The sequence below is a fragment of the Camelus ferus genome, chromosome 3 (assembly GCF_009834535.1).
Source record: "Camelus ferus isolate YT-003-E chromosome 3, BCGSAC_Cfer_1.0, whole genome shotgun sequence".
Taxonomy (NCBI): domain Eukaryota; kingdom Metazoa; phylum Chordata; class Mammalia; order Artiodactyla; family Camelidae; genus Camelus; species Camelus ferus.
The window spans coordinates 88,137,635-88,153,579 of record NC_045698.1 but is presented as its reverse complement, the minus strand read 5'-3'; the positions used below and the strand labels follow the sequence as shown (position 1 = coordinate 88,153,579).

Here is a 15,945-nt window from a genome sequence, read left to right as displayed (position 1 = left end):
TAAGGACATAGAGAAAATGGAATTTTTGTGTACTGTTAGTGGGAATGAAAATTAATATAGCCACTATGTAAAAGAGTATGGAGGCTCATTAAAAGGCTAAAAATTGAATCACCGTATGATTCAGCAATCCTACTTCTGAGTACATATCCAAAGGAAATAAAATCAGGATCTCAAAGAGCTATCTATACTCCATGTTCATTGCAGCAGTATTCATAATAGCCAAGATATGGGAACAACTCAAATGTCCTTTGGCAGATGAGTAGATGAAGAAAATGTGATACATACATACATACATACATACATACATACACACACACACACACACACAAACACCCCAAAATAGTATTCAGCCATAGGAAAAGAAGAAAATCCTGCCACTTGTGACAACATGGATGGCCCTGAGGGCATTATCCTAAGAGAGGTAAGTCAGACAGTGAAAGACAAATATTGTATGATACCACTTACATGTGGAATCTAAAAAAGCTGAACTAATAGAAACAGAGAGTAAAATGGTGGTTGCCAGGGTTGGGTGTCAGGGGTCGGGGGAGAGACATGGGGGGATTTTTGTCCAAGGGCATAAACTTTCAGTTGTAAGATGAACAAGTTCTTAGGATGTAATGTACAGCAGGGTAACTACAGTTAGCAATACTGTATTATATACTTGAAATTTGCTAAGAGAATAAATCTTAAATATTCTCACCACAAAAAAGAAATGATAATTATGTGACATGATGGAGGTATTAACTCATCTGTTATGTAATCGTTTTGCAATATGTTAAGTCTATCAAATCACCAAGCTGTATACCTTAAACTTACATAACTCTATGTCAATAATGTCTCAATAAGGCTGGTAAAAACAAGAAATTAAAGATCTAAATGGTCTCAGATAAACCTAAATGTTTATAATTACCAGTCTAAGGTTATACAAAAGCAAACCAAATGACTTACAGCGTTGTTTTCCAAGTAAGTAGACTCTGCGGACTATTAGTCCCATTATGTTCTTGGGGGAAAAAAAAAGAGAGAGAGAGAGGTGGAGGAGGAGGGAATTTCATGGGCAAATAAATTTGAGACATGCCTTAGTATTCCCAAAGTTTTCAACAGATTATTGTAAATTTTTGAGAAAGGGGATCTAGCACAAGGCATTTCCCAATTGTACTGGGCAATGCAACAATGAATTATGCAAGAAGCGTATTCAGTAGCTTACACCAGGGGCATGCAGCTACACATAATGTCCAGGATCCAAGTTTCTGGAAACCCATTCTCATCCCTTGATTAACAGATGGATTTCATCTGAGGTGGCACATTTCCTTTTCTGTCCCTCAATTACTAAGTTCAATAAATTAACTCAGTTGTTTTTAAAGCTTAAACCCCAGTTTGGGTGCCATATCTTTAGACTTGCCATACATCCTCTGCTCCTCCAATGTGCCCAGCTGGCTCACCTTCAGATCATGCTCCCCTCTGTGATCTAAGAAGACTGCTTCTCTATCTGCTGGTTCTCTTGGAACTCTAGTTGATTTCCTTTAAATCTTTTTAAGAATTATTCATCGAGAAAAAAAAAACCACATCTGGAACTTGGGATATTCCTGCAGCTCAAGGAAACAACAGTGTCCACATAGGACTGCCTGTATCATCAGTACGTCACTCTCCCTCTCCCTTCAGCATCTGTGTGTGTGGCTGGAGGGAGGTGCAGGTTTACCACCAGACTGTGCTGACAGTAGCTATCCTAGACTAAAAATGCAAGTTCTGTCATCACCCGGTCATGTCAATGTTTTGTGGTTGGTCAGTTAGATCAAAAGGTGCTTTTCCCATTATTTTTAAATTACTTTTCTCTAAAAAAGATTTGAACCACAGTGCAGTACAAAATTGCTTCTCAGTTCTGAGCATTTATATTAGCTATTATCTATCCCTGCAAGGAGACTGTGTAAATTATTAGGACTGTAAAAATTCTACCTGTCCTGCAAAGGCTGAAATTGCAGGAACTCATTTTCGAGAGAAGGTCAAGCATTACCATGGTTTCCCTTCGGCCCTGTCTCCATGGGACTCAACAGTCAGGGTTTCTTAAGCAAAAAACAGGCAACAGATAGGATTTCCATCTGTTCAGATGGAGAGTATCTTGAATTCATAGTGGTTTTATGACTATTATTATTAAATTCATGGCTCCTATCTAAAAAAATCCTAAGTAGTGAACAAGCATTGCCAATCAATAAAGCAGAAAAGTTCCCTGCATTGTTTAACCAGATTTCCAATCTTCACTACTAGCAGAGACCAAAGACCAAAACTAGAGTAAATTAGATTCCGATAGATGTGTGGGAAAATTGGAATTTCTGCTGGTGTAGTATGTGGACAAAGAGTCTTTCCCAGTATTTACTAGTAAGTTCCTCTGAACCAAGTCGGGCTCCATGGAAACAGAATACAGGGTCCCTATGGAAACATGAAAAAATCCACTGCCAGTGGCAGAAAGGGCATCACGGGTAGGTGTACTTAGGAACGTACCATCTGACTGCTGTCAGCTCAAGGTCTCTCTGGCTAGCCTAACGGGATTGTCTCACTTTCATCTGCACTCAAAAGGATCTGCTTCAAAGAGACTACACACTCAGGTTGCTTGGGAATACTTGACAGGATCACAACTTTATTATTAAACAAGCCTGTGAGTGTGAGAGTTAAACAAGTCCAAATGACAACTTCAGGGAGGTGCTCCTCCTCCCCCAAATTCTCAGCAGGCTCCCCTAAATCACCCAGAGAAGCCCAGCTCACCCCACAACAGCCATCTACCAAAGGCTGAATTTTCATAGCCCCAAACAAGGCTTCTTGCCCTGCACCCCAGCTCTTCTCATTCTGAAAAATCTGAGCCCAAAACTTCAGCAGCAAAAGACCAAAATGACCTAAGCCTAGATAAAGAATTAAAAACATGTCCTTCCAGCATCTCCAGGTGGGGGAATCAAATACCTGCAGAGCAGCTCTTCCCAACAGCCTTGCCCATGTGGCCAGTTCCCCAACCTGCAATCATCCGATAGCTGGCACCAAGGCGAAATGTGGCCACTGAAAACCTTTTTCCACTCCCTAAACAAAACTACTCACAATATAATCCTGACTTAACTTGCTAAATATTCCAGCTCACAAAGAGGAAATTCATTCTTCCTGGAGAGAACAGCAGGAACAGTATATAGAACTTACCAGTTAAATGGACAAGCTAGGTGTAACAGGAGCCTATGACCAGGTGCAAGATTTAGGAACCTCAATTGATAGCTCCATGACTCAAGAGGTCCAAAATGTCACAGGATGCCAGAGAGAGTCTCATACAGATATAGCAAATGTGGGGCGCTCAGGCCACCCAATGACCATGACAGAAATCATTAATGAGTCACTCTGTTCTCTCTCTCAGCACAGACATGGCCTAAGAATCCTTCTAAACACAACGTTCCAGGTAGCTGCTTCTAAGAAATGTTACCCTCTCTCCCAAAAGGGAAGCTTTTCTCTAATTCTGGCCTATATAACATAATATTCCAATATAAAAGGAAGAAGTAGAGAGAAATGTAAGAGTTATATAGTAAACAGCCTAAATGGGCCCCCTAAAGTGCCACCTGTGTGGCCTGTCTCCTGGAAGAGAAATAGTCCTTGGGTAAGTGAGCTACCAATGTCTTTAAGCCCTTAACCTAAAATTTGGGTTTAAAACCCATTGCTTACTAAACCATGACATTCAAATGAGAGTAAAGTTCATCTGCGGGAATAATTTTTTCTATAAACACCAATCACAGTTCTAACTCCTTATTTACCTCCATCCAGCTCAGTTTTTCATAAAGTCGGCCAAGTTAAAAATCAGCTGTGAATATTCATTCAGCACTATGATAATCAATTGTCACTCTCCTTTCTGCAAAGAACAGGAAATCATATATAGTTCAGTGTGTGGGAGTGAAGGCTTCTTATTTACGGTTCCAAAGTTCTCTTAATGAGTGCCAAAGGCAGCCAGGGCACATCCATGGGAACTGATCCTCTACCATCAGAGCTGGCCAACAAGGCCACAGAGTAGTGACCCGGTACCCAAACCTCTTCCTCTGTCTTCCTTGCAAGCCACACTGCCTGTGATGTTCTCTTTACAGCTTTAATTTGAAGTTAGCATTTGACCTCCGCCATCTAACAAAAAATAGGGTAACAGAGTCAAGTCCACCACAAAGGAAACACTGATCAGAACAGTTTCCTCTGCAGCACCAACCAGGAGGAAAAGACTGGGTATCTGGGCAAAAGGATGGGAGTTGCACTGGAGAAGGGACACCATGCTGTGCCCTTTGTCCATTCCCGATTCTGCTGCAAGTGGCCCTGCTTTCAATGACCTGTTTTCTCTGCCATCAATTCAAGGACATTACAAGGACAGTGTATGGCCAACCTCATTTCAGGATTAGCCATTCCTTCCCTTAGAGGGATAGTTGCCAACTTTCTACTCTGCTGTGCTTGTCCTGTGAGCATTTCTGAGTCCCATGAAACCAAATTTAGAAATATGGGACCAGATTGATGTGGGGAGATCAATAATGGTACATGAAGATGAAGGCTGTACCCTAGAGAGAGTGGAGCAGAAAGGTGGAAATTACCTGGGTTCCCTACTGGTTTACCCACCTCTGGACTCACGTGAGAAAGAAACAATTTTCATCTCATAGCCAAACTTAATCCCACTAAATTTGTCTTATGAACTATTCATGTGTGCAAAGAGATACAAAATATTTTAGTGGCTGTAGTGAGCATCATTTAAGTGTCCGACATTAGAACAGGTAGGTAGATATGTAGGCAGGCAGGTAGGCAGGAAGACAAGAAGGCAGGAAGAAAATGTAAGTGAGGCAGGCAAAAGAGTGAGGAGGCAATAGATGTTAACAGATAATCTTGGAACATACTACATTTAAGCCAAGTTGGGTTATACATCTTTTCATTTTAGGAATAAGATCAAAATTTTAAATTAGAGAACTATATGAAATCTTGGGATGAGGGTGTTGAGAAGATGGAAGGTGGAAAGTGTCTGGAGACTGTTGATCCACTCTTATAACTTCAGGCTGTACATGGGACCAGCACCAAGGCAAGACAGAAAAGGATGAACATGATGATCTTAGAGATTATGATTTCATATTCAAACAGAGCCATGACATTTGCAAAATGCAACCAGATACCAATATTTACAAGAGATGCGTGGTCATAAAACATAAGAATTATATGAAAAGAATACATAATTGTAGCAATTACCAGGGTAGTTAAAGTTGGCCAAAGAAATACACTTCTATATCTTAACAGTTAAAGATACACAAATCCAATCAATTGGATTGGATCCAACCCACCTGGTTTGAGGGCTGTAATCTAACTTGAAAACTAGGACTAGTAAATCATGTGTCTTAAAACTATGGAATATAGGATGTAACATCTAGAACAGACAATGGACTCAGTATGTTTGATCAAGGCAGTTAATTAAGGAACATGTTCTCCGGTATTTTAAAAACATCAGAAAACAATACAAAGGAATATTACATAGCCTTAAAACAAGAAAAGGAAATCCTGTCACAGGCTACAATATGGATGAAGCTCGAGGATATTCAACTAAGTGAAACAAGTCCATCATAGAAGGACAAAGACCAGATGATTCCACTCACATGAAGCATCAAACATTGTCAAAATCCTAGATATAGAAAGTAGAAGTAAAAATGTGGTCTCCAAGAGCTGGAGATAGGGAAGAGGGTGAATTAGGTTTTAACAGGAATACAGTTTCACTTTTGAAAAATGAAAAATTTCTAGAGGTCTGTCGCACGACAGTGTGAATAAACTCAACACCACTGAACTGTACACTTAAAAATGATTAAGATGGCAAATTTAACGTTATGTATTTCTTATTATAAGCAACTAAATAAATAATTTTAGCAAACTGAAAAGAGACTATCAAAATATTACTTTAAAATAAACCAAAAAACATGAGATGATATAATTATTTGCTTAGGGGGGTAATTGACTATCAGCCTTGCGAATATTTTGAATTTTATATAGAAATGTGTAAGAGAATCAAAATCTATAGTATTCATAATTTTAGTTTTAAGAGGATAATTGTAATATTTAAAAGAACATAGTCTATTACAATAAGAGGTCAGTCTTTTAATTTCTTTTTTTAATGTGTAGTAAAATAATTGATTAGAAATGTTATTTTAATGTTGAAATCTTACAAATGCAATATTAGAACATTTAAAATAATTTAAGATTCTACCTTATTAATAAATTGAACTTACCAAATTTACAAAAATTATTTAAGCACAAGATGGCTTGTCAGCCTAAAAGCTGAATCATTTGAAACAGAAATCAAATTTATTAAATATACAAATTCTATTTTAAAAACCTGATGGAGTTTAAATATGTAGAACATTAATCAAAGGCCCTTTGATGTATTTGTTAAAGTTTGTTAGACTGATAAATGAAATATCTGTAAGATAAATGTAGCTTAAACAACTAGGGGTTTTGTTGTTGTTGTTGTTGTTTTATTGAAGTATAGATGATTTAAAATCTTGTGTTAGTTTCAGGTATATAGCAAAGTTATTCAATTACATATTTTTTTCAGATTATTCTCCATTACAGGCATTACAAGATAAAGAATATAGTTCCCTGTGTAATATAGTTAATCCTTGTTGCTTATCTATTTTATGTATAGTAGTTTGTATCTGTAAATATCACACTCCTAACTTATCCCTCCCCCAACTTTCCCCCTTTAGTAACCATAAGTTTGTTTTTTATGTTGAGAAGCAACAAGGTTTTGGATTTCCAACTTTAGTAAGTCAAAAATTAATTATTAGCACTAAGTTAAAAAACCATCAGAAAAAGAAATTAAGAAAAAAATCCCATTTATAATTGCATCAAAAAGAATTAAAAATCAGAATAAATTTAATCAAAGAGGTGAAAGACTTGTACACTAAAAACTTTAAGACACTAAGGAAACAAACTGAAGAAGATACAAATAAATGGAAAGATATTCCATGCTCATGGTTGGAAGAATTAATATTGCTAAAATGTCCATACTACCCAAAGCCACCTACAGATTCAATTCAATCACTATCAAATTTCCAGTGGCACTTTTCACAGAAGTAGAAAAAGAATCCTAAAATTTGTGTGGAACCACAAAAGACCCCAAATAACTAAAGCAATCTTGAGAGAGAAGAACAAAGCTAGAGGTATTACAATTCCTGATTTCAAACTTTATTACAAAACTCTAGTAATCAAGACAGTATGGTAGTGGCATAAAAACAACATGTAGATCAATGGAACATAATAGAGAGTCCAGAAACAAACCCATGCATATATAGTTAATTAATTAATGGAAAAGGAGCCAAGAATATATGAGAGAAAGAACAGTCTTCAATAAATGATGTTGGGAAAGCTGGACAGTCACATGCAAAAAAAGGAAACTGAACCATATCTTACAGAAAGAGAAAAGAGAACACTCTTGTAATGTTGGTAAGAATGTAAGCTGGTGCAGCCACTATGGAGAATAGTATGGGTATTCCTCAAAAAATTCAAAATAGAACTACAATATGCAATCTAGCAATTCTACTTCTGTGTATTTATCTGAAGGAAATAAAACACTAATACACACAAAAAAATCTGCACCTCCATGTTCACTGCAGCACTATTTACAATAGCCAACAGATAGAAACAACTTAGTATCATTAATGGATAAATGGATAAAGAAGATGTGGTATCTATCTATCTATATCTATATAGATATAGATAGTGGATAGTATTCAGCCATAAAAAATAATGAAATCTTGCCATTTGCAACAACATGAATGGATCTAGAGGGTAATATGCTAAGTGAAATAAGTCAAAGAAAGACAAATACTGTATGATCTCACCTATATGTGGAATCTAAAAACAACAAAACAGAATGAAAACAGAATCATAGATATTGAGAACAAATAAGTGGTTTTGGGGTGGGGGTGAAATAGGTGAAACAGATTATACTAGACTTATCGTGGAGATCATTTCCCATCGTATGCAAATGTCAAATCACTACGTAGTAATCTTAAACTAATAATACTGCATGTCGACTATATTTCAATTTTTTTAAGTCAAGAAAAGAAATAAATGACATTCCATTTTTTAAAAAGGTAATGAAACACATGATTAGGCAATAACAATAACTCAGAAAATGAATAAACTTAGAAGTTTAATTAATTTTCTGAACAGGTTAAAACCTCATGGAGGAATCACAGACATCTTCATGTGTAGTAATGTTTTCTTTATGGAAAATTTTCCAATCCATTCTTTTTCCAATCCGACTCTTAGGAAAGGGTTTTAACCACGCGATTCCCTACACTCCATTTTGACTCTTCTCACCTAATAGCACAATGTCTATCTTCTGAACAAAGAGCCTTGTTATTCAGAGTATCCTCTGTGGACTAGCAGCTCTGCACAGCCTGAGAGTTTAGCAGAAATGTGTAATCTCGGCAGGACAAAGCAAGGGTGGGGAGGAATGGAAGGATGAGACATGCTCTCCAGAAGAGCTTCTCCAGCTACCTAAAAGAAACTGGTTTTCTAATATAGGTAGTTACGTGAAAACATCCTTTTTTGCCTTCTAGGTAAACTGACTACCAAAAATTAAACTAAAATTATAATCAATTCCTATGTTTCAATTCCTTTTGATAATTTCCTAGAAAAGGTTAAAAATAGTGGCTGTGCTATATGCCTGGCAGCAAAACCTAGTCAAAAAAAAAAAAAAATTCTGAAAGCAGAACCAAGAATCATGTGTCCTCTCTTCCTTCTGTATCCACAACGGGTGCCTCACTAGAGCCAGCTGTTGAGAGTAGGGAAGATTTACTGGAGACGTCCCCAAGAACAGGGGAGTAAGGGAAGCTCTACCATCCTCTGGGGTTTAACTATGAAATCAAGACATCAGAGGGGAGAGATGCAAAATACCCTAAAGACACCAAATAGCTCCCAGGCCTCTGAGACTGACACTAAGCTGATTAAATACATTAACATATCTAAAGGAAAAATGTTTCAGTCTCCAGGGCAGTTGGTCAGCCAAGAAGGCTTAGAAAAGAATTTCAGAGGCAAATGCTAGAGATGTCCATCCAAGCAGTCAGGAGGATACTTTGCAATCTGTCTAGTGTGGGATCAAGGAAAAGTTATCTCTGCCATCCTATGACGGTAATAATTTTTACCAGGTATGACGGTGCAGTGGGATTGCACTGCTTTCTGAGTCAGTCTGCTATGGAAGGCTGGAATCATGAAGCACTGAAATTCTCTAAATAACCTTGCTCAGATACATGCTCCCCTACATCAGCTGCCAGTAAAACGCAGCTTCCCACATGCCAGACCTTCAACAAGAGGAGGTATGGCCAGAAGACTGTGTAAGCACCTCTCCAGGTTCTCTATAACAATGAATTAGCATCCTGGCTTTAAACATGATTCCTATGACCTGGGTTAACAGAAATGAATCCTGGGAGATAAAACTGTTTTCTCAGTGTGCTGACAATTGTGTTCGTAAGTCTGAACCCTAGCAAGGACACCAAGATAATGTCACTTGGAAGCCTCCAGGCAGTGGCCAGCCTCACCAGCCAGGCCTCCCCACTCTCCACGCCATGTGTATTCAGGGCTTTCCTTTGAAAATTTCCCATCAGCCAGGGTCATAGAGATAAGTTTGTGATTTTTCTCTAAGAAGTTTGATTGTAAACATGTAATTTTTCTTATTCAGCATCATTATTAATCAAATACATGCAAATTAAGAAAAATAGCAAAGGGAAAATTAGCAGAGTATAAGCAAAAAGACATTCTATACTGCTGATGGGGGTATAAACCGGAAACACACCAAACATTCTATGTATATGTATATACCTCTGACCCAGCAATTCTACTTCTAGGAAGTTATCCTTACCTACTAATTACATATACAAACAAAAACTTAACCACAATGATGTCTTCTAAAGCAGTCCATAGTAAGTAAAACTTGGAAATCACATAACTACTCAACAGTTGAGATCAGTTAAATAAAAACCTATAATGCAATAACATACTGACATTTGCAATACATTACAGAAGTACATGTACTGACCAGGAGAGACATTTGCAATGTATTTGTATTTTCTTCTTTCTGTCCAGGTACATTTTCTAATGCTTTTTCGATGCACATTTATTATGATATATAGCTTCAGTTTTGAATCAAATTTGAGGAATCACCCCTGACTATATAGAGACTAGAATCCAGGGGTTGGAAGATGACATACACTGGCCCAAGCCCTCTCTCTACTCAAGCAAATTAGCCTCAAAGAGCTAAAAATGGATTATCCAAGGCCACCCGGTTGAGTGTGGCAGAGCCAGTGCTATCACTTAGCTCCGTGGAGTCTTAAGCCCAAATGCGTCCAATCATTCCTACTGCCTCCAAGTTAGAGTAGAACTTTGTCTCTCTCGATGCTACTCAACACCAGCATCTCGGCTCAGAAAGCATAGGTGCTCCTCTAGCTTTGTGTTGAGCCAAAATATTTCAATAAAATCATCGTGAGTGATCTCTGTTCTAAGTGTCCTATACACCGTAGCAAGAAACCCCAACTGCAAAACACACCTCACATGATATTCTAGGATTTCCTAAAGGGCATCATAAAACATCAAACTTATCTCAAGGTACCTTAGGATGAATCGGCAAGACGGGGAGAGGACAGAAGAGAGAAATGACAATGGAAAAATGTCTACTCTGTGACCCAGACGTATAGTCATTTCTCACTGTGAAAGTTCCTCTACTTTTAAGAAGCCTATCATTCTGTGTCAGGAAAGAACAAGCTGCCTCTCGGAAGTTGACTCCGGACTCTGGGGAGCTGTTGCAGGAAGGTTATATCTCTGTACTCTTCTGTGTCCTAAGTCTAATGACTCCCTGACCGGTTTCCAAACAGACGTGTACTGAAGAGCTGTAACCATACTGCAGCATTCGGCCTTGAATTATCTTTCTCTAATATCTTTTTTCTCTTCAAGTGACATTCATTTGGATATTTTTGATAGGACAGAGGGACACAGTGAATGCGTCCTTCCTTACAGAGGCCAAGAAAGCAGCAGTGAGTAAAAGGAAATGATCCAAGGTGCCCCATCTTCCCAGGCCTCCATCTCGGCTGCCGTTAACAGACACAAACCAACATAGCAAAAAATAAATGAACCTTCAAGAGGTGTAAATCTTACTTACGGACACACATTTCCCTGCTTTCATAAAATCCAGGACAACACTGGGATTTGCGCCTATACATAGTTTTTTCTCCGTGTCGATAGGCCGTCCGATAACTGATTCTATATAAAGGGGAAAACCACACTGTTACTTCTTTTAACCTGCAATTTGCTTCAAAACCAAGAATCTATCTCTTAATACAAAAAAGAACTCTTAAGTATAATAAAGGTATAAGAAGTAAAGTACTCCAAAATATTTAAGAAGAAACATGGGATATGTTTTGACGCATATTATGCTAACTCCCCAATTTGCTAAGAATATACTGACTGCCCATTTAAGCAAACCTACACTTTATTTCAAAGGATCAGAAGTTTCATGACCTCCCTACTTCACTTATCTTGAGATATCTTGGAAGGTATTAATTTCATACATGATACTTACCTAATAATCCATCATTTATCTACACACGCTTTAGAGGAAGAATTCACAGAATTCTTTTAAAAATCTGTCAGTGTAGTCTTACCTCACTATAAAACAGAAAGCTAACAAAGACCTATACATTTAACTAAAGCTTCATTCATTTACTGATTCATTTCTATAACACACATTTATTAAGCACTTCTTATATTCTTAGGCACTGAGGAAAGAGCTCACAGTGAGTGAAAAAACATAAAACTCTTGCTCTCACTGGGGAAGACAGATCTGCAGAATTTAATATACACATTAAGCAAACAAATGCATCAAACAGTAGCTGGTAATGATTAAATGCTGTGATTGAGTAATCAGGGAATAGATTGTGACAGGATGGGAAAGTTGGTTTAGACAAAGTGGTCAAAGAAAGCTTTCCTGAAGAAATGACGCTGAACACAAACATCATTTATTGTAGCAGAAATCAGAAGGTGTCACGCTCCACCCAGGACCCATATAACTCTAAGTATTTCACTAATGAATTCAAGGTACCACAGTTTTCTTCCCTAATAACACTGTTATTTAATATGTTGTTCCTGTTTTCACATTTATAGAAAAAAAACTGTGGCTTATTTTAGCTTAAGGTGAGGTCAAATTTAAGTTAGTCTGAACTGAGTTAGATGTTCAAATAGAAACAGAGGGTAGGATATGAGTTTCTTATTATCTGGTGTCTCCCCCTAGTTATGCCCAACAAGGGGGGTGAATTCTTGCTAAGCAAATGTGGGTAATCAGGAGACCTTTTCTGTGCAAGCTCTTTTAAGTGCACAGACAACATTTTTGCTTTTCTCTGTCTCCTGTGATTTGGAATATACTGCTATGCCAATAGCAAGCACTCAGTAACCATTCACTAGATGAACGGATGCACCTTCTTAAGTGTTTAATATCCCTGATTGTATCAGAGTCCTTCCCAGTTAGCCAAACTCATCAATATAGTTGAGCTTCCATTACCTGTGCCGCGTGCATTTAAACCAGTTCAGAATGTCAGTGCAGCTAGTGTAGTAAATTTGATCAAAGGGATGTGGGTACGACTCTTGTACGGTCACTGAATAGCTGAAAAGAAGAAGAAAGAGAAGGAATCGGTATTACTCTTTCTTACATTAATGATTTGCTATGTACAAAAAAACAATCGTAGGCTAAATTATTTCCACTTGCAACTCCACACTGACTTAACAGAAAATGTTATGTTTACAGGTTTCTATTTGAACTAGAACCCCAAATGGCCCGATATTAATAATATATTTGTAATTCTTATTTTTATTGAAGTATAGTCATTTTACAATGTTAGTTTCAGGTGTACAGCAAAGCGATTCAGTTATACATACATACACACACATATAATTTCAGATCCTTTTCTATTATAGCTCATTACAAGAAACTGAATATAGTTCCCTGTGCTACACAGTGGGTCCTTGTTGTTTATCTATTTTATGTATAGTCACGTGTATCTGTTAACCCCAAATTTCTAATCTAATATTAATATATTTAAGACAGGAGTTCTTGCAATAAGCTTCAAAAAAATTCTCATTGATGAATCACCATAAACTCTGATACTCCTAAATTTAAAAGCATATCACCACATATTTTTCTGTATTTAATTCCATTCCCCAGCCCTCAGGGGTCCAAGGACAACTAAGACCTTTAACAAAAAGTTTTCAATCTAGGCCTTCTGTAAATAATAAGGGTAAATCAGCAAAGAGACAACTCGAGTACATTTTGCTACAGATTCCAGAAAATCAGAAAGAGTATACTTTTCTGGTTGGAACTTGGAATAATTTCCTTTTGTGTGCCTGCCCTACTTCTCAGGCAATGAAAGAATATATACAACCTCTCCATAAAAGCTAGAAAGTCTTTAAACCTGATTCTAAACACATGGCTGAGACAATTAGCCTGAGATAATCTTACCAACAACCTGCTGCTAATTAAACAGTCTGTTTTCCAATATATTTTCACTAACAGCTTCTTGTTAGAGTAAAAGCATGCAATTCTATGGGCCTAAGAATGGGGGGGGGGGGACATCCATGAACTATACAGACCATTTGATGTTCAAATCCCATACTTTTTCATTCCAAAGCAGTCTATTATATGCACAAGAGCTTAGATTTCTAGCCTACAGGAAAATCTGGAGAATTCCCTTTTCAGAACAATTTATTCTGTTTTCTTTAACAGTCTCTTAAAGATTCCCACTAAAATCTTGAATTCACACTAACTACCAAAAAAAAAGGGTCACACTCATGTACTCACTTGCTGCAGATCAATAACCCAAGTTCATTAATACGAAACTATCAACTATATACGGTATGGAAGGAAATGAGGTTAAACTTTCAGCATGAAGAATTCAGGTTAGATAGAGAGCAGAACTGGCCTCACAAACAGCGGGAGTTCTTTCTCCAGGTGGCCTCCCTTAGTCATTATGAGACATCCGTAAACTAATTACACTATTCACACTTGTATATTTTATTCTCTGTGACATTGCAACTTGATTTCTAGGTAAATTGAGGGATCCTCAGAAATTATAAGCAGGGGCAATAGGTCCCACTGAAAAGATCCCTGGATTACAAGAAGGCAGGTTTAGAATCCTGATCTGATCCTGAGAAACTGCCTGACCTTCAACAGATAAGCTCACTTTCCTAGGTTTTGATGATGACATCTTAAAAGCAGGGGGTCAGAGATGTTCCTGACTTGGCATTCTGGATTTCTAACATGCATTTTAGAGGACTACTTCCTTCCACTCCTACAGATGACACCCTACAAGAACAGGTTCAGACAAGTACAGAGTATGTGACTCCCTACATCTCTGATGTAACTCCTTCAGGATTAAAGCGAGAGGCCGCAGTTAAAACATAAATGTTCTTGGAGGGAACTATCACATGAAGTTACTCATATTTTCTTCAGACCCCTAGCAGTGTCCTGAGGTTCAGGACGACGCAAATTCTAAGACTTCCTAGCCAATCCTTTTTTCTCCCTCTCCAGCTGCTTGTAAATAACTGAGTCTTGAGGCCTGCAGCCTTCTCTCCCCACTCCACTTCCAGTAGAGAACAAAGTAAACACACGTCCTGTGTGTGGGGCGGCTCTACAGGCAGTCCTACGTTACCCACGAGCAAAACAGAGCAGCTTTTCACGTGTGCTGTAGGAATGCAAAAGAAACCACTCTAAATTAATGCCACTTGGGCAAAACAATGTCATCTCCCAGGCCTTACAACACTAATCGAGCTGAACTAAATTAGTCGGTTGGAACAAGATGTGATGCAGTATTCCCACGAAATGTCACAGGCCACGTTATGGTGTTAAGGCCTGAACGCTTTGGAGAGCAAAAGTGATGATCAGCAAACACAGGCCACTGTATGTAATGGGGGAGCTGACTCCACAAGCACATGTGAAAAGCATCTTCACTAATTTCTAGCAGCCTGGAAGGTTGCTTACACGGAGAAAATGTTAAAGTACAGGAATTTCCTCTTCTGGACAATAGCTTTTCACCAAGAGCACACATTGCAGGATGTGTCTCTGCTTTTAGGACATAAAAAAAGCTCATCTCTATAAAAGGGTAATCAAACCATTAAATATTTCAATTCAACAAACAATTATTGAAAAACTCACATGCAATTCCTGCCCTCAAAGAGAAGCCAGGCAAGTAAATAAATGCTAAAAATAACATGCTATGACTTTGATGGAGAGACATACACAGTTTGGGGGAAATCGGAATCTAAAATTCACTATGGTTGAGTATTTCTCTTCAATCTTAACACTTCTTATTAGAATTATTCGGAGTCTCAAACTCAACGAAGAACAGACTGAACGTAAATTACTTTTCCCTTTGATCAGATACTGAGGCTTCCAGTTTACAGAAGGGTTCTAAGCCTTTTCAATCTAAAATTCTTTTATACACTCTTTTTTCTTTTCTAAACAATCTCTCTTTTTATTTTTCATTTTTAATATTATCATCACAGTAGAAAATCTAGAAAACAAACTTTTAAGAAGAGAGTGAGAGAATTTCATAAGTCTGACCTAATCACCACCACCATTTGGCTGAATTTCTTTACAGTTGCTAGGGGTTCTTAGTTTTTAGTGTTAGTTTAGCTTTTTTGTTTTTATATTTTTATATTCATGCTATGCACATACCTTTAAACCTACTTTAAGAGCATATCGTAAGTATTTTTCCATGTTAGTCAAACTATGACTGCCAAATACTCGTGACTACACCAAATTTGCTCCATACCTACTAATCTTTAGACAATTAAGTTTTTGTCACCTTTCAAGCCATGTTCTGGAAGCTGTGTGCCTGCATCATGAAGGAAAATATCTCTGAGAAATGGACGGCCTCC

At 37.7% G+C, this 15,945-nt stretch overlaps 1 protein-coding gene across 5 annotated transcripts in view; it reads right to left on the bottom strand.

Moving 5' to 3' along the window:
• The window catches only part of MEGF10 (multiple EGF like domains 10), a 243,698-nt gene that overhangs the window by 96,388 nt on the left and 131,365 nt on the right, over positions 1-15,945 (bottom strand). For all 5 annotated transcript variants that reach the window (XM_032476627.1, XM_032476626.1, XM_006191456.3 and 2 more), the window contains 2 exons: positions 12,575-12,676; positions 11,180-11,280 (listed from right to left, as the gene is read on the bottom strand). In XM_032476627.1, coding sequence (XP_032332518.1) covers positions 11,180-11,280; positions 12,575-12,676 — 203 coding nt within the window. The remainder of the gene's footprint in view (positions 1-11,179; positions 11,281-12,574; positions 12,677-15,945) is intronic.